The following is a 25,031-nucleotide window of genomic DNA, read 5'->3' as shown; positions in this document are numbered from 1 at the left end:
TTTATTTTTATAAAAACAACCCCTGGGAAGCTGTTTACAGCAATTACAATGAACATTTATTACGTTTATTAAAATGAGTACATTTTGAGTAAAATAATTTGTATGTAGTAGCACCTGCATATTCGTGCTCTAGTGCGGTGTGGGCGTGGCTCGCCTCGGGTGTTACGTCAAACCACGCCCTCATCGGCGATCAGCAGCCAATCAGAGTGGCGGGGACGGATATTATTCTGAATGTATTCTGAGTCCAGCAGCGTCTGTTCCAGTGTGACAGTGTATTTCCGTGCGGCGAGCAACTCCTCAGCCTGACAGATGCAGCAGCAGACCGACGACATGGAGGTACCTTTACTTAATGATTCTAACAGTAACAGACAGAAGTCTCTGGCTCAAGAGAGAGATGGGTTCAGCCATCAGCAGATGGATTCGGAGGTAATCCGAGCACACTGACAGTTTGCAGGGGTAGAGGGGTGTGTGTGTGTGTGTGTGTGTGTGTGTGTGTGTACGGTGGCTTGTTGCTGGGGGCTTTAAATGCCTCGAGTTGTTATTTTAGAAACATGCATGGCGCTAAAAATACCTTCTCTTTAGGAATTTGATCCAGTGTGACCGGCTGATGGTTTTATAGAGGATATAGACATGCGTTTCATGTGCATGCATTTGAAGGGTAAATATGAAGGATGCATTTGTTTCTGCCTTAAATTCCCACTTCTTACACAGTATATGGATATATGCACATGCGCATATAAAATGCTGAGCATGTATGCATTTGGCTCATTTCATTTACAGTAGGCCTACATGTGTATTCCTCACATTAACCCATCAAATGTCAGTGGGCACAAATTCCTATGCATTATAATATGTCATGTAAACCAGTTATTTAATAAGCTTGATATTAGCCTGATGTTATGGAATATATATTGTTATATTGGGAGTTAATGGGGGTCAATAATATACAATCTGCTGCAGATTTATTTATTTATTTTCATATAAATTTATTTAAAAGAAGCAGTGGTCTATCCATCCATCCATCCATCCATCCATCTATCCATCTATCTATCACCTGGAGTTGAATTGATTTGTAATATACAATCTGCTGGTGAATTTTTAATTCATATTTCTTTGAAAGAAAGTCTGTCTGTCTGTCTGTCTGTATCTATTTATCTATCTATGAATGAACTGAATTGGAGTGGTAAAGACTGCACAGTGCACACTATAATGCACTCATTGCTCTCTCCAATATGAACTTATTATTTATTCAGTCATTAAAAATAAAACTAGCAAATGCATATTTGATTCTCTTCTTGGCACAGCACAGCCCAGATTCAGTCTTCAAGGTTCAAGGACAGTAACACATATTGTGCTGTGAATACATCCAGCCTAGTGAAGTTATGGTAATTAATTCCTCGTCCATGATCGTTAAGCATATTAAATGTTTTTTTTTGTTTTGTTTTTGTTTGAGGAATTGGAGCGTGTTTTACTCCTGCAGCAGATTTTTTTTTCTAGGACAGTGATGGGGAGGTGGTTTGAATGTACACAAAATGCCTCAAAATGATGTGCATGGCTGGAGTTATTACGAGGAGTGAAACTCAGAGGTCATATATGTGAGTGATCTGTCATTAAACCAGAATATGCTGGATGTAAAGCTCTGTGCTTGGTCTTATGGTATGAGCATGGTAATATTGGTGATGAATTATTGCATCTGGCTGCATTAAATGAATTATGAATATTAAATGGTGAATATTGACTGGATCTTTTGGCATTTGGTCCATTAGCTCGGTGCTGGCACAGGGCACATTGTGCATGCCCTGTTTTGAGCTTTACAGATTTACAGATTAGTCCAGTTTGTTTCATAGGATAGAAAGGCATGCAACTCTTGTTTAGTTCATATTTTAACATGATTTTTAAAAAAAAATGGTGTATGGATAATCAAGTAAACCCAAGTTGCTTCACATTCATCTTGAAATATTACTAACAATGTAAAAGTTATTCTTACATTTGCTTTATAAAAATAAGTAAAGATTTCACAGCAAAAAGACACATGAACCATGACCTGAAGATGTAGTTTTTATAATTATATTAAAAGGCCTTTTATTTGCTAAAAAATATAAACAGTCAGTTGACAAAATGCGTTGTGTACAACAGATGTTTTAGCACAGTTTTGATCATTTAGAGACTTTAGAAAAGTGCAGATCAAATATGATACAATAAGCTTTATAGGGCTAAACACTAGAAAATATTACTGATTGTAACCTAAAGTACATAACAGACACATGAACCATGACCTGAAGATGTAGTTTTTATAATTATATTAAAAGGCCTTTTATTTGCTAAAAAATATAAACAGTCAGTTGACAAAATGCGTTGTGTACAACAGATGTTTTAGCACAGTTTTGATCATGTTGATCATTTAGAGACTTTAGAAAAGTGCAGATCAAATGATACAATAAGCTTTATAGGGCTAAACACTAGAAAATATTACTGATTGTAACCTAAAGTACATAACTTGCAAGTATCTCATAATGATCAGGAATAGTGTGAAGTTAAGACATAAAAAAGCCTAATGAAGAACTCCTGGTTCATTAGACTCCACCATTGAGGCAGTTTCTTCAGTGTATGACGTGTGTGTGTGAGTAATAATCAGTGACATGATTCACGGCAGAAATGTGTATTCTGTTTACAGGACGTTGTTCTAGTTTATAAGTATCATAGTTTGCCTTTGTATCAGATGTTTTGGCCCCTGACCTTCCCTGCTTTCTCTGAATGCATCAGTATGTGGCATCGGTTTGGATCAGACGTGAGTGTTCTGCTTCTGGGAGATCAGAGGGAGTAACCTTTAGGGAAGGTGTCAGAAAAGCTGTCAGAAGGAAAGCCCATCTCTCTCTCTCTCTCTCTCTCTCTCAGTTAGAGCTTCCCACCATGAGTATCAATGCCATCTGCTTCTGAGGACCAAAATAAAATGCTTCTGACTGTGCCACACATGTCTGTGAGTTAGGAGGGAGAGAGTGACCGAGAGAAGAGCGTAAATCATTAGTTTAGTGTGCATATGCATATGTAAAATCTGCGCACATGCATTATGCATAAAGAATGCGCTTTATGATGATAATGTGCATTTATAATTTTCTCACATTCATTATACATATTTTTTTTTTTTTGCCCATAATCCGTATACAGTGCCTGAATTATACATTATACATTTAAACTAGGGGTGCAACAATATAGCGTGTCACAACATCTCGCAATACAAAAATTCAACAATATGTATTGTGTATAGTTCATCCAAAAATGAAAGTTTATACAGATTTAATTTAGGGTTTTATTCACATATAAACAATGATATTATCCAGTAAATCCGGTCATAAATTTGAGCTTCCATGTTTATTATTTATGTTAATAAATAAAAAAATACTTGCATATACATATACTGGCCTATATAATATTACATATTTTATAATTTATAGAAAATAATAAAAAATATAAAATAAATTATTTAATAAAATACAATATTTAAAACGTTTTTAAATGTATGTAAGGGACAGAGAGCAATTATGTGTCTATCATAATTCTATATTATTAGCTATTTTTATTCTGGTTATGAAATGTACTTTTTGTGAATTGTTTATCATGTCTTAGAAGTCATTTAAAAATACAATTTTAACTCTATTTTGGCTTTGTTTAAAGCATCTTGAGAGTTTATTGTGAGATCAGTATCATTTATCAAAGCAAATCGTGACATTAGTGTATTGTTACACTCTTAATTTAAACTAAACTTAAATTTAGTTTTATTTCTAATCACAGATTTACAGATGAAAAGCGACTGGTCTGATGGGGAGTTATTTTAAGTTTAAAATAAAAAGTTTTATCTGTGAAGTCATTTTAGCTTATAGCTGTCAAACAAAAGAGTATACGCTTCCCAAAGAGGTTATAGAAACTGTACAACAAAAGTATAAAATCAAACCACCCAGACATTTCCTAGCAAAGTTCATTCATCATCATCATCATCCATGAGAAGGGGACTTGTTGGAGAAGGTAGAGAGAGGTCAACAATCACTTTGAAAAGTACAGAGTTCAAGATATGAGAACAGAGTCCACAAGAGCTCTGTCAAGAGCCGTGCATTATGGGTGGGTGGCAAAAGAGGCCATTCCTCAGAAAGAAACCATGTGAAAGCAGATCTCATGTTTGCCAAAAAGCATAGTGGGTGACCCATTTGTGATGGTTTTGAGGTCATATGCCTCCATAATAGAGCTTTTGGGCAAAATTCAAAATGATATGTGTGGGACAAGTCTAACACTTCCCACATCTAAAAAAAAAAAGAACACCATGATGGTGCAAAACGCAGGGAGATACTGCAAGAAAGCTGCCTGCTAAAAACAAAGCTTGACCGAAAGTCCAGCACAACAATGAGGCCAAATTAGCTGCAACAATGTGAAGGTCCTGCAGAAGCACTTTATCTTTAAATGAATAAGCACTTGAGCACAGGAACCTGGTCCTCAGGGGGAATGAAGAAAGTTCATCTTCAACATTATGCTTCTTACGTAATTTATTCTTCAACTGACAGCACAGAGCGTGTTCCCCAGATGTTAATTGGGCTGCAATTAAATCAAAACGCCTCGGAGGACCTGACACTTCTTCATTTCAGGCAGACTGTGAAGGAAAAGCCAGGAAATCCATGTTTGGCTCAGGGTTTTAGAGGCTGTTCAGGGATGTTAGCATACAGTAGATCAGCACTGATGTTTTGAAACCATTAACACTGCGTTTGGGTGTGAATGTTCACGCTTTAGTAGCTCTTTGAGAGAGTTGGCTAAAAGACATGTGGCTATTCTTAAGCATAAGTGCAGACTTGGCCAACAGTCAGCAGTCATTTATGCAGGAAATATCCTTTTAGATGGACACACACTGGAAACCCTGCAGTCTTGCTTCTTATAATCATGACACACTGTGGGTCAGTGAAAACAATCTGTGTAATTTACAGTAAAAAAAATTGAAAGAACTTTGAAAAAAAAACTGACTTACTGAAGTACTAAATTTTTTTTGTACCTTTTATAATATGCTGACAGCCCCTTAATGAACATTAATTTATCAACATAAGATGTGACATAAAACCCTAATGTACGTACTGTAACTGATAACAAAAAAACTAAGAAGGTTAGTTTAGAGTTTTTCACTGTAAATTATAAGATGACTTGTTCTTTTTCACTTTTCTTTTTAAATGTCCTGTTTTCACCGTATATAATACAGAAACTTACTGTTAATCAATTAACATGTTTTCACAGTAGTATTTCTACAGTCCTCCATCATTAAAATTACATTTTTATTTTAAAGTGTACCACAAGAGGAAATTTTGCGAGGGTCCATTTACAGTTTTTGACTGTAAATGATAAGATGACTTGTTTTTTCACTTTCAAAAACTGTAAATTTAATAGTATTTTAATGTAAAATTACAAGTTTTTTTGTTGTATATAGTAAGAAAACTTTGTGTTAACCAGTTATCAGGTTTTCACAGTAGCATTTTACAGTCTTTTTACCATTAAAATGACAATTTTTACAATAAATTTTTTTTACAGTGTACTAAAAATCAGAGAATTCTAGGAATGTCAATTTACTATTAATGACTTGGTCTTTTTACATTATTTATCAGCATTTTACTGTAAAATTAAATTAAACATCTCATTAGATTTATTGCAGTGTTTCACTTTACAGTATATACAGTAGTAAAAAAACATACTGTTAACCAATTGACAGGTTTTAACAGTAGCATTTTTACAATCTTTCACCGTTAAAATTACATTTTTTACAGTGTACTACAGACCGTGCATACTGCATACATTTTATTGTTAATTTTTTTTAATAATAGCCTACTGAAAATGTTAGCAGAGTACAGTTACAAACTCTTCATCTCCCAAGTTTGTAGACAACATTGTCCCAAAAAGCATGTACAGGTGCAAACTTACAAAATCCACAAAAAATACAGCATCAAGTCACCCTAGACATGCTATTTAGTGTGTACTATAATTGGAGATGCGTTAATCCTAATGTCACATACTATTTTAGAATGTATAGTATACAAATTACGACGCAGTATGTGTGGTTTTAATTGTTACTTCTTTGTATTTAGATCTTTGTACCTTCTGAGCACATGTGAGGTACTGTGCTGATCGAAATGGTAGTTAATTCATGCTGACATATTGCCGCCCCTTATTTCCCACGCTATTGTCGTTGAAGTTCTAGAGTAGTGTGCCCTGGCTGAATTACGAGGAAAATCACATGCTGCAGAAATAGTGGAAAGACCTGAAATGCGGTTGGCAAACGTTCCAGGATGTTAGACATGTGACACTTTCTGTTGTGGCAGTGCAGTTATTATTTGATGATCCTCTGATCTGCAGGGGTCCATGGAGTCCCCGAACCTGGAGTTTGAATATGGGGACACGGACAGCTTCACTGCAGAGCTCTCAGGTGGGACACGCACACACACACACACACTAACATATCTAGGGATGAACAAACACTGGGTGAACAAATTTTAGTGGAAGCAGCGCAAGAACTTTTATATCTGGCAGGTGTTCAAACATAGCTTTAATATAAAAATAGATATAAATTCATAGAACATTAGATGTTCATTATGCATATTTACTGATGTAATTTTAATGTTGCAACATTAACGGTGAACCTGTGTGTGGTTCATGTGTTTCATGATATGTTTGAGGTTTTATGCCTTTAAATATACCAAATGTGGTAGTATATAAACTATTATTATACATTATTATATATTTTTTTAAATCTTATTTGCTGTTACTGTAGCCTCTCGATGTGGCTGTTTCTAAAGATTCGGCTCATTATAGTGTGTTTTAATTTGCATGTGATGAGCAACATGCCAGTTAATGTTTAATGAATTTGTTTTACTATACTATGAAAAGCCAATGTTATGTGCTTGTTTTCCTTTAACTATGCATGTCTTTCTGCCTCTTTCACACAGAGCTGTACAGCTACACAGAGGAACCGGAGTTCAGTCTAAACAGGGATTACTTTGAGGAAGACTTCAAGAATCATGGTAATGTAGCCCGCAGTGTTGGGTGTAATGCATTACTGAGTAATTAATTATTGTAATTTAATTTCCCCTTAAAAAAGTAAGTAAAGTAAAGGATAACTCTTAATTTTTCTGCAATTTAATTACAATTACTTCTGCATTAAATATTGTATAGAGAACAATTCTATATAAAATAATAGTGGATTTAACATTAAAATGTAACATCTAATGTTAAAGTGCAGTATATGTTTTTAATGTAACCTTCTCCCTTTAAATACTTTAGTCAACGCACACACACACACACACTAACATATCTAGGGATGAACAAACACTGGGTGAACAAATTTTAGTGGAAGCAGCGCAAGAACTTTTATATCTGGCAGGTGTTCAAACATAGCTTTAATATAAAAATAGATATAAATTCATAGAACATTAGATGTTCATTATGCATATTTACTGATGTAATTTTAATGTTGCAACATTAACGGTGAACCTGTGTGTGGTTCATGTGTTTCATGATATGTTTGAGGTTTTATGCCTTTAAATATACCAAATGTGGTAGTATATAAACTATTATTATACATTATTATATATTTTTTTAAATCTTATTTGCTGTTACTGTAGCCTCTCGATGTGGCTGTTTCTAACTTTAACTATGCATGTCTTTCTGCCTCTTTCACACAGAGCTGTACAGCTACACAGAGGAACCGGAGTTCAGTCTAAACAGGGATTACTTTGAGGAAGACTTCAAGAATCATGGTAATGTAGCCCGCAGTGTTGGGTGTAATGCATTACTGAGTAATTAATTATTGTAATTTAATTGATTTTCTCTTGACAAAGTAAAGTAAAGGATAACTCTTAATTTTTCTGCAATTTAATTACAATTACTTCTGCATTAAATATTGTATAGAGAACAATTCTATATAAAATAATAGTGGATTTAACATTAAAATGTAACATCTAATGTTAAAGTGCAGTATATGTTTTTAATGTAACCTTCTCCCTTTAAATACTTTAGTCAGTTCAAAAATAATTTATAAAATTTTATATGATTTATTTGTAAGAATTAAAATTGTATTGTTAATTTGTATTGTTCAACTATGGGATTTAGAAAGTAATTAGTAATGCAATACATTTTAGAGAGAGTAATTTAGTACAGTAATCTAATTACTGTTGAAGATGTAATTAGTAGCTAGTAATTAATTACTTTTTTAGAGTGACCTTACCCTACACTGGTAGCCAATGTTATATTATAGCAAAAAATATAATCAGTATTTTTAGTAATAATTTCCACTATACATCTTAAAACATCCTTAAAACAGGATGAATTTACTTCAGAAGCAAATTGCACAGTAAGACTTGTTCTCAGAGAATAGGTTTATTTTTCTTACCACATTGGATTTTTTTTTTTTTTTTACTATTTAATTATTTTGCTTGTTTTAAGCATAAACCTCTCGATTCTAAATTAAATTTAAAAATGAGAGAAAATTTTGAAAAAGAAAAGAAAAAGTAAGAAAAAACAAATTCTAAAATGCAAAATACTTGATATGTACTCTAAGAACAAGTGTTGTGATCCTACACAGTTTTGCTTCCAAAATTAATTTTAAGTATGTTTATATATATATATGACTGCCCATCATATATCATATGATATGAAAGATATTTTGTCTTGTTTTCTAGTAATATATATATTACTAGAAAACAAGACAAAATATCTTTATTTGCAGTGCATCTTCACACAACACACTTACTCAGAGGGTTTTGTGTTAGAATTGCATTTTTTTTAAAAAGTGAGGAATAGCTTGGAGTCCTAGTGGCATGGACGTGCTGAAACAGAGAGAGACGGCTGATTAACTGAACATTTCCACCTGTGTCTGAGAGAGAACAGAAATAAACCATCGGCAAATTTGCACTGTTCTCTCTCCGTGAGAAAAGGAGAACTTTAATGAATGTTTATGCAGTTACAGTGTGTGTGTGTGTTTGTGTGTGTGTATAGCCTCAGGCTTTACCCTGCCTGCTGTGTGCACAGTCTCACCTCACCAGCCCTCTCCATCTCTCTCTGTGTGTCTGCCATGGCACTGCAGCCCTACAAAATGGAGGAAATCCAAGAGGCTGGATCACCATGTCACGTTAGCTTTAGCGTGTTCGTGTGTGCTGTACATCTGTGTTGATTGTGACGCAACTGCATATTATGTGTTGATGGAGTCTCATACCAGACACGTTTACACTTTTAAAAGTTTTCTGCCATCCAAAGGGCTCATTTTTTATTTTTTTTCCCCCTTGTGTCCACTTATAATGTAATTTTCCACTCTCTTTCAGACTCTCAGATTTTATGCTGCTGCGCCTTAAAGGAATAATTCACCTAAAAAGGAAAATTTGCTTAAAATGTACTCACCCTCAGGCCATCCAAGATGTAGATGAGTTTATTTGTTGATCAGAACAGATTTGGAGAAATGTAGCATTACATCACTGTCTCACCAATGGATCCTCTGCAGTGAATGGGTGCCGTCAGAATGAGAGTCCAAACAGCTGATAAAAACATCACAGTAATCCACAAGTAATCCACACCACTCCAGTCCATCAATTAACATTTTGTGACGTGAAAAGCAGCATATTTGTAATAAATTCATCATTAAGAATCTTTAACTTCAAATCAATGTCTTGTGTGAATCAGAAGAGAAATATGCACAGATCAAGCAACGTTTACAGGCAAAAACAGTTCTAAACAAATACGGGGGTGGATTTGGACAACAGAGGATGGACTTTTTCACTTTAAGAAGCATTATAATGATTTCTGGACTTTGGCCATTTTGGCCAGAAGCAACGGTTCTAAAGTTAAAACTCCTTAATGATGGATTTGTTTCTTACAAACACACAGCTTTTCTTTTCACAAGATGTTAATTGATGGACTGGAGTGGTGTGGATTACTTGTGGATTATTGTGATGTTTTTATCAGCTGTTTAGACTCTCATTCTGACGGCACCCATTCACTGCAGAGGATCCATTGGTGAGACAGTGATGTAATGCTACATTTCTCCAAATCTGTTCCGATGAAGAAACAAACTCATTTACATATTTGATGGCCTGAGAGTGAGCAAATTTTCATTTTAGGATGAACGATTCCTTTAAAGACGAATATGTAACCTCTTCACTTCTGAGATGAGAAATGTATGCAAGCAAATGTTTCGGAATCTTATATCTCATAAAATCAAGGAAATGTTGATTCCTCCTGATGTGACTTTAATAAAAAGCATCAGTCCCATCAGAATTCCACTGTGAAGCCTTCAGTGTCAGATGAACGACCTCAGTGATTTAATTTTACACAAGCCTTCCACTGAAAAGACTTGAGGCAAATGTTTTACCAATATTCAGAGGGAGGTTTGTACAGTAATTTGCATTCAGTCCCCCACTCGTATATGTGGTTGAATAACATTTTTGACTGAAAGAGAAGAGAGGTCACTGAAGTGAACGAGTGTTTTCACGTGTGCCTCCCCTCTCATGGGTATTTGAGCAACACAAATCTGGACTAATCTTTCTCACATGTCAGAATGGGAGGTGGTAGAAGAATGGCAGAAATGATTAAGAGATATAATTCTTCTGTGCTCTGCTCTCAGTGAAGGGCCGGAGGTGGATGGAGTTGAGTATGGAGGAGCAGAGGGCATATGTCATGAGACTGCTGGATGCTCTGGAGGTCACCGATCGAGACAAGAGGCTCAAAGTTGCCCGAGCCATCCTCTATTTGGCACAAGGTATGAATATAATACATACAACCACAATGCAATGGGTGAATCTCATGAAACCAGTTGACAGCATGTCATATTTCACCCCAAATCAAGAAATAAAAAAGTAACCAAATATATTATGTGAAATTAAATCTGTTTTAGGATCATTAAGATATTTTGCAATTTCGATGTATTTATTTTTTAGTACATATTATCTATAATTGATTATATTTTGATAATTATTAAACACATTTCTCCTAGTTCTCACTACTTTAATAATGATGTATTATTTAATTTGTAATAGCATTTTTAGAACTGCCCATAATTTATACAACATTTTTTGCAGTTTTTGTTTTGGTAAAAATATTTTAAAAAGATAGAAATATATAAAACAATAAAGTATGACTATTGCAAAAATAAGAATCATTATTGAGTGTTTTTTAATGTATTTTTGGACTTTAATAATTGGCATGAAAATGTCTTAATTTTTTGTCATATTTTTTTATTTATTTCATTTGTAGTACTGCCTTTATGCATATTTAAATTTTATTAAAAACAATGTATGGCAATATTTGTTTTTAATAAAAAAAAAATAATAATAAATAAATAAATATATATATATATATATATATAATAAAAATATGTAAAAATAAAATATGAATCATTGAGCATTATGGTAATGAGAATTTGGACATAAACATGCTGAATTGACATGAAAATAATTGTAAAAAATCCTTAAAATAGTCTTTTCTTAAGCAAAATATAATTTCTTCTTTTTTCTTACGTATGTGTGTTCAGGTGTGTTTGATGAGTGCGACACAGAAACTGACGTCCTCTACTGGTCCCGACACAACGTCTTCCTCCTCTACGACATGGGCATCTTCACGGCTCTGCTGGAGCTCCTCAGCATGGAGATAGAGTGAGTGTTTTCATTTCCCAAAATGCCTCAGTCTCTGTGTGGAGATCTTTGACTGAGGGCAGACCATCTGCTGCAGGCGAGGACAGACAGGCGAAGGCTGAGATACTGAAAGAGACAGACAGAGACTGAATCTCTACTGTTTAACAGTGCTGCTATTTTTATTCTCCTTCTCCTGAGGGAGCAGGTTAGAAACGGCTCAGTCGTGACTGTGTGTGTGTGTGTGTGTGTGTGTGTGAAACAGTTGTGTATTTCTGTGGATCTCCTGGGTGCTGTACTAATGAGACAAACGGCTTTCTCTTTTCTGTTTCTTAATGCCCGGTGTGTACGGTAGCAGCTGCCTGGGCGGCACAGCGAGCAACTTCTCCATTCCTTTAATTACCCTCATTAAGTACACTTTCATGTTAACAGGTCTTTTTATTCTATTCAGAGAGTGATATCAGTGAAATCAGATATCACTCTTATTATTGCACATACTGTACCAACATAAACATTAATGTGCATAAAACTACTCGGAACACATTAGCAACCACGTAGCAATGGCCTGGCAACCATTCATTATACCCTAGGATTGTGGTAGCAACTTCTGCATGGGTAAGTGCAATTAAGAAAATGTGAAAGCCTGCCGTATTTTCCAGAAAATTTGTCGTACCTGACTATAAGTCACACCAGGTCAAAATTGTATTGTTAAGAGAAAAAACATTGCATTGGCGTAAGTCACATTTTATTACGTTCAGAAAAAATCTAAAATGAACGAAATGTTCTATAAACGTGTATTTTAGTTCCCCTCACTACACAACAAATCCTTTAAATGTAATTGTATTTAGAGCAGAACAGGAATGAAAAACAAAGTATAAAACAAACATAAATTATAGTGGCATTCAGTATTCAGTATATGCTATTATAGATTTTACCATTTTTGCTATCATTTTAATTCGTTTTTTTTTTTCATTTTTGTATTTTTTATTTTTGTAATTTGTATAAATTTTTTTTATTTAAGTTTAACTTTTTTGTACATCAAGTTAAATTAAAAATAAAATGAAAATGAGAAATGTTTCCTTGACAACTAGCTGAAATTTAAAAAAGTATTTATTAAAAATATTTTATTTTACTTCAGTTAACATTTATTTTATTTCAAGTAACTGATTTTTTTATGGTTTTAGATTTAGTTAACTATAATAATGAATATAGTATTCATTATAAACAACAGTTATTACAAACAACAAAACTGAAAAGCCAAACTGAAACTACTGGTGTGTGGGAAATGCGTTATTCAAATAAACGCTGCACGTTTTGCATGCGTCACGTTAATTATATTAATGTGAAGCATGCAAAACATGATATTAGTCAACATTATATAAGTCACTTTGGAATATTAGTTGCAGCTGTAGATGATTAAAAAAACATGACATTTATTCCAGAAAATATAATAGTTTGCATTTAATATATGAAACATTAGATTTCGGTTCATCGTATTATTATTTTGTGTGCTTGACATTAATTGCATTATATAATCTCTTTGGACTTTGGACTCAGGATTATATATCATTGTGGAATAGAAATCACAGCACATTTCAAAAAAAATAAAAAATAGTGACTTATATTCCAGAAAATACAGTTAACATTTAATAAATGAAACATTGTATTTTACTTCATCATATTCTTATGAAGGTAATATAAGCACCATACTTTAAAAGCAAGATCAAAAAGGCCCAGTTCTTTTGTGTATCCATCTCGTACCTGCTGTCATCTCTCCATAATAAGGCCATTCTTTATTTTCTGCATCAGCACCCTCTCTCTCTCCATTTCCTCCCGCACTCGTGTTAAAAAGAGCCACAGAGTGGTCCGTCTGTGATCTGCCTGGCCACCATGCCTCTCCTCTTTCAAGCCCCTGCCTGGGGGATTTAATGTCTTTGTACATGGTCTCATCCACTCACACAACAGAACTGCTCTCAGGGAGACCGTACCGCTGCCTCTCTGCCTCTTCTGTGGTTTACTGTGGCGTAATTTGCACAATTAGCCCTCCAGCTTCTCCGAACATTGATTCATATTCAGCTGAGCACATCTGATTCAATTGATCAGGGTTTTGGTTTACAAGCTAGCATTTGTACTGAATACAAGGGATTGGACTGCATGGCTTGTTTCCCCCTCAAAAACTCATTTGTATTGTATTTTGTGGAATGATAAAAGTTGGCTGGTTGTAATGAGTCTTTTACAGTGTTATTTTAGTATCATTACCATATTATTATTATTATTATAGTTTTTATCAGTATTTTGAATTAGATTTTATTTTTCTATTTTCTGTTTTCATTTTAATTTTAGTTAAAGTTAAAGTTTTAGTAATCTTGTGCGGTTTTTTGTCATTTTTATTAGTTTTGGGATTTTTTAAAAAATAGGTCTGTGCAGTTTTTATAAATTAAGTTTTAGTTGTAGTTATTTTTTTACAATTAGTTTCTTTTTGTTAACATTAGGTAACTTCATTGCTTAAACTAAGAATGGAAAATACTTTAAAATAAACCTTAGTTTATATTAATAATTATATTAATTAAAATGTATTAATACATTATTAAAATCAAAAGTTGTATGTTCATATTATTTAATGGATCTGAGCTAATTTGAAATACCAATAAACAGCTGTATTTTTATTAACTAACATTAACAAAGATGAATAAAAACTGTTAACTAATGTTAACTAATGGGACCTTATTGTAAATTGTTTCCATTATTTTAGTACATCAAGTTAAACTAAATTAAAATGACAAATTTTGCCTTGCCAATTACCTGAAATAAAATTAGGTTTAAATATTTTATTTAATTTCAGTTAATTTAAGTTTTTTTTTATGGTTTTAGTTTTAGTTTTGGTTAACTGTAATACCCCTGGTCCTTTGACGCAGATGTTTCATAAGGATGTGCATTTATATTTTGAGTTAGTATTGTTCCTTTTTTCTCCAGTAATAACCAGGCATGCAGCAGTGCGGTGAGAAAACCAGCCATTTCTCTGGCAGACAGCACTGAACTCAGGTAAGATGCCCACTGGGACTAATTTTATTTATTTTTTCTCTGATAGAAAACACTATACACTGTATATAACACTAGCCCTTTGCCCTCCTCCTCTTCACCATGGTAACCAAGTTCTGCAGCATGAATGCGCCCCATTTCCCAATGAAGAAAGTGCTGCTCTTACTGTGGAAGACCATACTGGTCAGTCTCAATATACAATCATCAGAATCACATATGCTTCATTTTAGATAAGTAATTTTGATTCTAGTCTGTTCCATCGGTTTCCCCGGTAACTGCTAATCAAAACAGCGTTGCCCTCACAAACGCTACTTTATCAGGCATTAAAGGAAAGATTAAATTAAACATTAAATGACAACAAAACTTTTCTGAAGACAATCGGTTCCCTTCAAAAAAAGATACATTTCATGGTAACCAAGTTCTGCAGCATGAATGCGCCCCATTTCCCAATGAAGAAAGTGCTGCTCTTACTGTGGAAGACCATACTGGTCAGTCTCAATATACAATCATCAGAATCACATATGCTTCATTTTAGATAAGTAATTTTGATTCTTCTATTCTATTCTATTCTATTCTATTCTATTCTATTCTATTCCACAGATAATTGACTGCTTATTCTATGCTATTCTGTTATACTACATAATACTATCTTTTAATCCATTCAATTTCATATACAGATTTCAGTGTTACTACACTCTATGTGTGGCAGCACTTCCCCCAGGGAGAAATATATATGTATATAATGTAAATATTAAATAGCAGACAGGCTTATTGAAAGTGCAAATTCATTCTCTGCCAGCAGGAGGCGCTTTAAGAGCGGCAGAAACAGCGGTTTCCCCGGTAACTGCTAATCAAAACAGCGTTGCCCTCACAAACGCTACTTTATCAGGCATTAAAGGAAAGATTAAATTAAACATTAAATGACAACAAAACTTTTCTGAAGACAATCGGTTCCCTTCAAAAAAAGATACATTTATATAAAAACCCCCGTGCTGCGTTTTGACTTTGAAACGTACAGTGCTCATGTTTATTCAACGAAGTCAAAGCCTTTTGGAAAATTTATTTGTGGTGGTCAGTGTTGATATTGTGGCGGGCCACCACAAATAAATCAATGTATGGAAATGTATTCCTTGAATTAAACTTCTTCTGTTCTGTCATTCTGTTCTGTTTCATTCCATACAATACAATCACTATTCTATTCTATTCTATTCTACACTACTGTTAAAAAGTGTGGGTTCAGTAAGATGTATTACATCTTACAAAAATTACATTTTTAAAATATACTGAAATACAAACAGTTATTTTAAATTCTAGTAATATTTCACAATATTGCAGTTTTTAATGTATTTTTAATCAAATAAATGCAGCCTTCAGAGCATAAGACATTAAAACATTTTTTTAAAATCTTGCCAACCCCAAAGTTTTATTCAGGATTGATTGAAGATTTAATTCTGTTCTATTTTCTTTCATTATGCTACATTTCATTCCATAGAATAATTGCTGCTTATTGTATTCTACCAGATAAAGAGAGGCCTTTTTGGATATTTCAGAATATAAACACTGTGTTTATCATGGACTCTTTCAACTGTAAATCAGGCAGCTGTTTATGTGCCTATAGTTCTCTGTCCATTGATTTCTACGTGTTTGTGCACCTCAGTTCACTCTGGGAGGTTTCGAGGAGCTGCAGGAGATGAAGGTGAGAATGAGAGAACTTTTGAACCTGTCACCGCTCCCTGAGGACAGCATTAAGGTGGTGCGAAACATGCGTGCCGCTTCTCCTCCTGCCTCGGCCATGGAGCTCATCGAGCAACAGCAGCAGCAGAAGAGAGGACGCAGGAGTCGTCGGGTACGAGAAACACACATGCAAATGACTTTCAAAGCAGTTGCAGTTGCACTAGCAGAAACCACGTGTAGATGAAATACATGAACTGTGCCAGTATGAGTACACATAACCTCTTATGCGTATAAACCTATACACTCAGTGTATGAAATACAAAGCAAGCACACAAAAAAATCTGATCTGTGCTACCTATTACACAGCCCTGCATCTTGAAAAATTAATTCAATTTGATGCTGAGTTAAAAAAATATCAACAACTTTCAATGTACAGTTTTTTTTTTCTTTCACAAAATAAGAATAAAGATTTTTCAGATTATAAGGCTATAGTTATATAATCACTGCCGTTCAGTAAGATTTTTTTTTTTTTTTTTTTAAGTCTCTTATGCTCATCAAGGCTACATTTATTTGATCAAAAATACTGAAAAATTTTTAAAATAATGTTTTTCTATTTTAACATACTTTGAAATATGCAAAAATCTGTGATGCAAAGCTGAATTTTCAGTATCATTACTCCAGTATACAGTGTCACATGATCCTTCAGAAATCATCCAATATGCTGATTTATTATCGCTGCTTAATATTTGCTGCTTAAGATTTTTTGGAGCCTGTGATACTTTTTTTCAGGATTCTTTGATGTATAAAAAAGTTAAAAAGAACAACATTTATTCAAAATAGAAATATTTTCTATTTAAGTCTTTACTGTCACTTTTTATCAATTTAACACATTCTTGTTGAATAAAAGTATTAATTTCTTTCAAAAAAAGAAATAAAAAAAATGTACTAACCCCAGACTTTTGAACTATAGTGTATATTGCTACAAAAGATTTCTGTTGTAAATAAATGCTGCTCTTTTAAACTTTTTATTCATCAAAGAATCCTGAAAAACTCACAGGTTCCAAAAAATATCAGCATATTAGAATGATTTCTGAAGGGTCATGTGACACTGATGACTGGAGTAATTATGCTGAAAATTCAGCTTTGCTTCACAGGAGTATAATAATATAAGGAATAAATGTATATTAAAAGTATATTAAAATAGAAAAACGTTATTTTAAATTGCAGTAATATTTTACATATTTGCTGTTTTTTTTTTCTGTATTCTTGATCAAATAAATGTAGTCTTGATGAGCATAAGAAAATTCTTTAAAAAACATTAAAAATCTTACTGTTCCCAAACTTTGAATGGCAGTGTATATGTATCAGCTTTAATGCACTTCTCAAAATAAAAAAAAACATTCAAAAGTTTTAATGACAAAAAGTAGTATTCAAAATGTGGTATTTAATTTACAATCTGCTACAGGGTAAGTGGTAGTAATATCTTCAGAATCATTCAAACATGTGAAAATCGAAAAATAGTTGTAACCTGGCTCAGAGGACGAGAGGAATCATGTTTTTGTGGCAGTTTTTCTGGTTATTAAGGGATAATACAAAACTTCTTCACCTTATAAATGGTTGTTGAAAGCAAAAATGCTACGAAATGCATCAGATTTTGTAGTTTTGTAGCGAAACAGCCACTATTTTTGAAATCAACAGCCCAAAATTAGTATGCAACAGTGTTGGATTTCATTCAGTGAATATGATGCAGGGCGGTGTTATACGAATATGACAGCCCACCCAGCCTGCAAAACTTGCACAAGCTTTAAAATAAACACACAAAAGGGACTATATGACACACTTCTGTCCTTCAAGACAACCGAACATTGCACTGGTGATGTCACAATGAGAGTGAAATGCAGCAGAGCACCGATTGGCCAGTCAACATTGTGGACCAATCACAGCAGGTTTTTGACCTTTCTCCTTCCTGTCTCACTCTGTCTCTGTAAGTTTTCTGTAACACTTTCTCCTCAAATCTCCCTCTTCTCTGCCCTTTTTTTTCTCTGGGTTTTGGTTTTCCTGTTGGCTCATCCCCATCTCTTCCTTGTGTCCCTACAGAGTGCCTTTGTTGATAGCTTGGAAGGAGACAGTCCATATGCCAAGAAACAGGTCTTTACCCCAAACCCCTTTTATGCATTCTCTTTGTTGTGGGCTGGCCTTGCACTCCTCCACTCTCTTTTCCTTCACAGCAATTTGTTTTTCCTTTGAAACTTGATTTGGGGAAGGGTTCTGAGAGATACAGCTGACCATGGACATTAGCAAGACTCTCTATCTCCTCCTATCTTTCCATTTGCACATCTTTCCACATATTCTCAGTCAATGAGACCCACATAGACACACTCTGGCTCCAACTAGCTAGCAGAATGGCTTCTTCTCATAGGCAACCAATCACAGCTGAATCACCTCTGCTCATGGCCTCAGTACTGTCCACAGACACACTCATACATTGACTGCACTGGAACAAACGATGACGCTCCACTAATGCACCTCATGCCTGATGCTTGCTCTGAATCTTGCCATTCATGTGTTTGCACAACACTAGGGATGTGAAGAACTTGTTTTTTTGTGCCTTTTGTTGAACTGAATCCGCATAGGAATGTTAAAAAAGGACCTGCGGTGTTGTATCTGGAATGTGTGAGTCCCCAAAATTGGATTGAAAGTTTTTGTGATGCTTATCATTTGCAGGTTTATAGAACGGTAAGTTTCAGCGATAAGCTCTTAAGCATTGGATGGGGAACATAATCTGAAGGCTGAAATACCAGAAGAATGTGCAGGAAAAAAAAAAAAAAAACCCCTGATATGAGTCTTGTTCATTCAAAAAAGTTTCAATTTGGTCAGTTCAGAAAAAAAGTGTAAAGAAAAAAATTAAAGAAGAAAACCAAATCTCATTCACACCATATAAATGATATTTTAAAATCTTAAAGGGATAGTCCACACAAAAATGAATCATCATTTACTCATCCTCAAGTTGTTCCAAACCTCCATGAATTTCTTTCTTATGTTGAACGCAAAAAGAAGATATTTTGAAGAATGTTGGTAACCAAACAGTTGGTAGCCATTGACTTCCATAATATTTGTTTTCCATACTATGTAAGTCAATGGCTACCAGCAGCTGTTTGGTTACCAACATATAGGTTTGGAACAGCATGAGGGTGAGTAAATGATGACAGAATGTTCATTTTTGGGTGAACTATCCCTTTAATTATGAATTTGGTCTTTCTTAATGAGACTCCGTATCAGGGTCCAGAGTAATATATACATTTGCAACTTGATCTTAATCTCTTTCTCCCTCTTTTGCAGCCCCTGGTCAAGCAGGACAGCCTAGACACTTACAACGAACGGGACCCTTTCAAAAACGATGATGCACGGGATGAGGAAGATGACCCAGAGGATGTGGACAGTGGCATCGAGGGAGAGGTCGACCCTCTCGACAGAGATGTTATTATCCAACCGCCACCACCACCACCACCACTGCGGCCACCAACGGAGAGAGTGTCCTTCCCCAAGGGACTGCCATGGGCTCCCAAAGTCAGGTAGCGTACAAGGTCTTCATCAAATGTGATGCCCATAAACTGTGCTATTTTGACTCTGACTTGTTTTCAGAGATCTGTCGTTTTGCAATAAGTACAAGCAATTTTTTGTAAATAAAGCTCAGGGAGGCAATAAAGTTTGGAGTCGGTAAGTCTCATATGCTCATCAAGGCTGCATTTATGTAATTAAAAATACAGTAAAAACAGGAATATTGTGATATATTATTCCAACTTCAAATAGCTGTTTTCGATTTTAATATATTTGAAAATGTAATTCATTTCTGTGATGCAAAGCTCCAGTCTTCAGTGTCACATGATCCTTCAGAAGTCATTCTAATATGCTGATTTGGTGGTACTAACAATGTTGCAAACAGTTGTTCTGATTAATATTTTTGTGAAAACCACGATTAATCTTTTTTCAGGATTCTTTGATAAATAGAAAGTTAAAAAAAAATTTTTTTGAAACATTCCGAATGTCTTTTATTGTCACTTTTGATCCACTTAATGCATCCTTGCTGAATATTAATTTCTTTAAAAAAAAATCATACTGACCCCAAACTTGTAGTGTATCTGTAGTGACCCGTCTAACTGCCTACAAAAATCTTCTACAGCTCCTGTGCTGGAAACAGGCTCATTTTAGGACTGTGGAACCTCCGACATAAATAATGCATATTTATGGGCATTGACAAATGAACAGGGAGAAACACAGAGGAAGTAAAAGAGATGAATTTGCAATAGCGAAAGCTGTGACAGTCACATTTGATCAAATCCTCTTGATAATTCAAAGAGCCACACAGTACAGTATTTACCTCTGCGGCTTCTTTACCTGTGAATTGTAACACTGTGCTGAGCTCCACTGCTGGTGTTGCAGCAGTTTAAAGAGGTTAGTCCAAAAACGATGAAGGGACACATTTATGCCGCTCTTTTTGATAAGTTTAAGCAGCTGTATGTTGGTAGCAGTCCTGTCCTAAACTGAGAAAAGGCTAAAATAAGTCTGTTTATGTCCGAGCCAACTCCTCATGTAGTCAAAAGTAATTCCCCTTTTCTTTCCACAGAGAGAAAGACATCGAGCACTTTCTGGAGACCAGCAGAAATAAATTTATCGGCTTTACCTTGGGAAAGTGAGTTTCCCGGGCTAAAGCTCAGCTACTGATGTTCTGAATCTATGATAAATGATAATACAGGTCACCTTCATTATCATTAAATCAATAAACGCACTGCTGTTTTTGGTTCACACTGAATATTCTTTCTTTCTAATGCTGCTTTACAGTGACACTGACACTTTGGTTGGGCTACCCAGGCCCATACATGAGAGTGTAAAGACTTTGAAATTGGTAAGCATGGAAACATTTTTGTTTTCTAATATTCTAGTTTTCTTCTAGACAGCTGGATGAGTAACAAAAATTATTCGAACATCATATGCATGAATACTAAACGCTAAAGCATTCTCTCATGCTTTAAATGTTTTGCCCTTTTATTGATACTCAATAAGTGGATTATACTGTATATGTCAGATTCACCAGCTGTTGAGCCACAGATATGCATTGACGTGAATCCTGTGGTCTAATGCATGCTCTATTGGGGCTCTTTCAGCCAATCACAGTTTAGATATCCGTCCTCATTCACCGGTCAGACTCTCTTTATTTGCCATTCCTCTCTCTGCTCGTGTCTCTGTGATGTCTTTGGCCGAACTGACCCTGCGCTCTGCTGATAGGCTCGCTGCCAAAGCACCATTCATCACAAGACAACGAAAGAGAGAGAGACAACAATGAGACAAGCACTTAAACTAAAAAAGGATACACTAAATGCATCAAAAAGAAAGACAAATCTGCCATATTTAAAAGTAAATCTGATCTTCTATTGCTGGACTCATGTACTGAGCCATCTCCACTTCAGTAGTACTTACATTCACCAAACTTTACCGTTTTATTTCTTATTTATATTCTGAAGATTTATGGGTCAACTTTTAAAGGGGTTCAAGCATCAAAATAATAGTTTAATACAGCTTACATTTTTTCCATGTGTTAGAATGTTTCCTGTTTAATGTTACTTTTTTCTGAGCAAAAAAATATAATGACTATCATACATTTTTACCATGATTTACAGACGACACCCAGTAAAATTTCATTAAGTCTCTCTGCTCGTGTCTCTGTGATGTCTTTGGCCGAACTGACCCTGCGCTCTGCTGATAGGCTCGCTGCCAAAGCACCATTCATCACAAGACAACGAAAGAGAGAGAGACAACAATGAGACAAGCACTTAAACTAAAAAAGGATACTCTAAATGCATCAAAAAGAAAGACAAATCTGCCATATTTAAAAGTAAATCTGATCTTCTACTGCTGGACTCATGTACTGAGCCATCTCCACTTCAGTAGTGCTTACATTCACCAAACTTTACCGTTTTATTTCTTATTTATATTCTGAAGATTTATGGGTCAACTTTTAAAGGGGTTCAAGCATCAAAATAATAGTCCAATTGCATCCCGCTCATCCTCAAATTCTTCAACCAGAACATTATGTCTTACATCAGTGCCAAAAACAGGTAGACATTTGGATATATGTTCACTCAAAACCAACTTCTGTGTCTGTCTGTCTTTTAAACATATTGTGTTTTCTGATGGCAGCATTTGTGCCCTGGATTTCCCTCATTGTGTGGTTCATGAAATGCCTGAACTCACAGCTGAAAGCCTGGTAATGATACAAAACACTTTTATTTATTTATTTATTTTTTTACTTAAACTTCAACCTTTTTTGTAGGTAAAGTAGGTGAGTAAAAAAGAAAGAAACTATTATTTTTGTTGTTTGTTAAGATGCTGAATGTGTGTCTGTGTGTGTAAACAGGAAGCTGGTGACAGTAATCAGTTTTGCTGGCGTAATCTCTTCTCCTGCATCAACTTACTGAGGATCCTAAACAAAATTACCAAGTGGAAGCACTCAAGAACTATGGTGAGAGAAAGAAAATGTTTATTTTAACGAATAAAAGCATTTAGCCATCTCATTTTCTAATACATAACTAGGCCTTATGCAATAAATAAAAATAATTTTCAGTGTAAATTGTTCATAAATCCTATTCATTACTATTAGTCTTATTTATTTATTTTCATGTATTTTTATTTATTTAATTTTTATTATGGCTGCTGTTTTTGTACTATTGTATAACCTTGCCCCACTTGTAAGTAATTTTATTCTGTTTCTCTTGCGGCATGGATTTTTTTTTCATTAAAAAGAGAGACCGAATACATATCAGTGATGATATATGTATAAATAGCTAATGATATCAGTCAGTGGCATTTCTAATTGTTTGATACAGTCTGTTCATGTGGAGAAAATCTATATAAAGGATTTTTTTAATGAATTAATGAGTTTTTACAAAACAGTTTTATGTGGTTTGTGCTGGGTCTCTTTCCTTTACAGATGCTTGTGGTGTTCAAGTCTGCTCCCATCCTGAAGAGGGCGCTCAAGGTCAAACAGGCCATGATGCAGCTCTACGTCCTCAAACTCCTCAAGATACAGACCAAGTATCTGGGCCGCCAGTGGAGAAAGAGTAACATGAAAACCATGTCTGCCATCTACCAGAAAGTCAGACATCGGCTCAATGACGACTGGGCGTATGGGAATGGTAAATATCAGGGGGGGGGGTTCACTCAGGGTTGGGGGCAGGGCCTATGAGAAAGACACACAACTGTAGACCCTGTAGAAGATCTACTGTAGGTTTGGCATCATTAAATTTTGAATTATTTCCTCTGTGAAACATGGGTCATATGCTGCAATTCAGAGGCTGCATCTTTTAAATGTGCTGTGTGAATGTTTTTTTTTTACTGTACTAAAGCATAAAAATACTGTAATATGCTTGCAGATATTTAGGAAACATGCTAATTTCACATACTTTTTCTCAGAAAAACAATGCTACAGCCAGTTATTCTACTTTGAAATGTGTATTCCGTGTCTGAATGTCTGTTTTTTTTTTTTTTGGTCCACGTGATTCCTCCCACCGCCAATTTACCTAATAGTGTTTCAACACACCGGGTTGCCAGTTGGCAGAAAACACAGCATATTGCAGCCATGGAATCCAGCAAACAAACTGGGTCAGAGATCACAGATTCTACCCAACCTAAAAAGCCTCTGCATCCATCTAAAAAATCTCTATGACCACATCAACTTATAGTGTAAGGCTTTGTTGCCTTCCATTGTCAATTGCACTTGTTCCTGTTGTGTGTCCTCAATCTGGCAAACCCTTATGAACGTGAAGTCTTAGTAGGAGGGGGTGGGAGAAATGACGCTCTCAAATATTTTGAATTTTGACTGCAGTACCCATTTCAATGGCAATATTACATACTAGGGGGGCGTGGCAGAGTCTTAACTTTGATAAAGAATATCTCTTTGGTTTTGAGACTTTAGTCTTTGCAACTTCAGGGATCTTATCTATGCACAATCAGCTTGTAACACTCCAAAGAGAAAGGAAAACTTGAAATCGCATCATATGACCCCTTTAAAGGCTGCATTCGAAGACTGAATGCATCACAGCAATGAGACAAAGGCTGTTTTGGAAGCTCCTTCAAATGCAGCCTCGAAATGCATCATTCGATTCCCGGGCCATTAAGGATATGACAAATGAATCCTTTGCGACCCAGACTAACCATTTAACAATGTTTGGTTCGACCTTCGAAGGATGCATCCCCTGAATTGGGACACAGCTATTGTAGTTGTTCTCATATGTAATACATGCTCCTATTTTTCATTCTCTTCTGCCAGATATCGATGCTCGGCCGTGGGATTTCCAGGCGGAGGAGTGCGCACTACGCGAGAGCATTGAGAAATTCAATATGCGTCGTTACGATAAGAATCAGAACAGTGAGTTTACACCTGTAGACAACTGCCTCCAAAGCGTTTTAGGCCAGCGCGTCGACTTGCCCGAAGACTTCCATTACAGCTATGAGATGTGGCTTGAAAGAGAGGTTTTCTCCCAACCTATTCAGTGGGAAGGTCTGCTACAAGCCCAGTGATCCTGTTGTGATTATTATGGGACTTTTGTTTCTTATTAAACCGACACAATTACTGTGGGATCACGCAAATACTCAAAGCACTGAGGGTCTGCCATTCCTGTACAGTCACAA

At 35.1% G+C, this 25,031-nt stretch overlaps 1 protein-coding gene across 1 annotated transcript; it reads left to right on the top strand.

Annotated features, from left to right (window-relative positions):
- Nucleotides 1-253: 253 nt before the first annotated feature.
- Nucleotides 254-25,012, top strand: LOC107710092 (striatin-interacting protein 1 homolog). The gene is made up of 17 exons (XM_016514797.1): nucleotides 254-336; nucleotides 6,376-6,445; nucleotides 6,966-7,040; nucleotides 10,631-10,765; nucleotides 11,537-11,657; nucleotides 14,607-14,675; nucleotides 14,753-14,855; nucleotides 16,330-16,518; nucleotides 18,444-18,494; nucleotides 19,686-19,918; nucleotides 20,971-21,036; nucleotides 21,186-21,249; nucleotides 22,389-22,459; nucleotides 22,542-22,608; nucleotides 22,759-22,863; nucleotides 23,332-23,536; nucleotides 24,670-25,012. The coding sequence occupies exons 1-17, from the start codon at nucleotides 310-312 to the stop codon at nucleotides 24,918-24,920; spliced, it is 1,902 nt and encodes a 633-aa protein (XP_016370283.1). The 5' UTR covers nucleotides 254-309; the 3' UTR covers nucleotides 24,921-25,012.
- Nucleotides 25,013-25,031: the final 19 nt, after the last annotated feature.

This window comes from Sinocyclocheilus rhinocerous, unplaced genomic scaffold, assembly GCF_001515625.1.
Source record: "Sinocyclocheilus rhinocerous isolate Xijiao unplaced genomic scaffold, SAMN03320098_v1.1 scaffold1708, whole genome shotgun sequence".
In the NCBI taxonomy this organism is placed as follows: Eukaryota; Metazoa; Chordata; class Actinopteri; order Cypriniformes; family Cyprinidae; genus Sinocyclocheilus; species Sinocyclocheilus rhinocerous.
The sequence above is the reverse complement of the archived record's forward strand: the minus strand, read 5'-3'. Positions and strand labels throughout refer to the sequence as shown.

Coding starts and splice junctions, on each gene's coding strand:
- LOC107710092 (XM_016514797.1), top strand. CDS start 310: ATGCAGCAGCAGACCGACGACATGGAG. Junction 10,766..11,536: donor CATCCTCTATTTGGCACAAG/GTATGAATATAA, acceptor ATGTGTGTTCAG/GTGTGTTTGATGAGTGCGAC. Junction 19,919..20,970: donor CCATGGGCTCCCAAAGTCAG/GTAGCGTACAAG, acceptor TTCTTTCCACAG/AGAGAAAGACATCGAGCACT.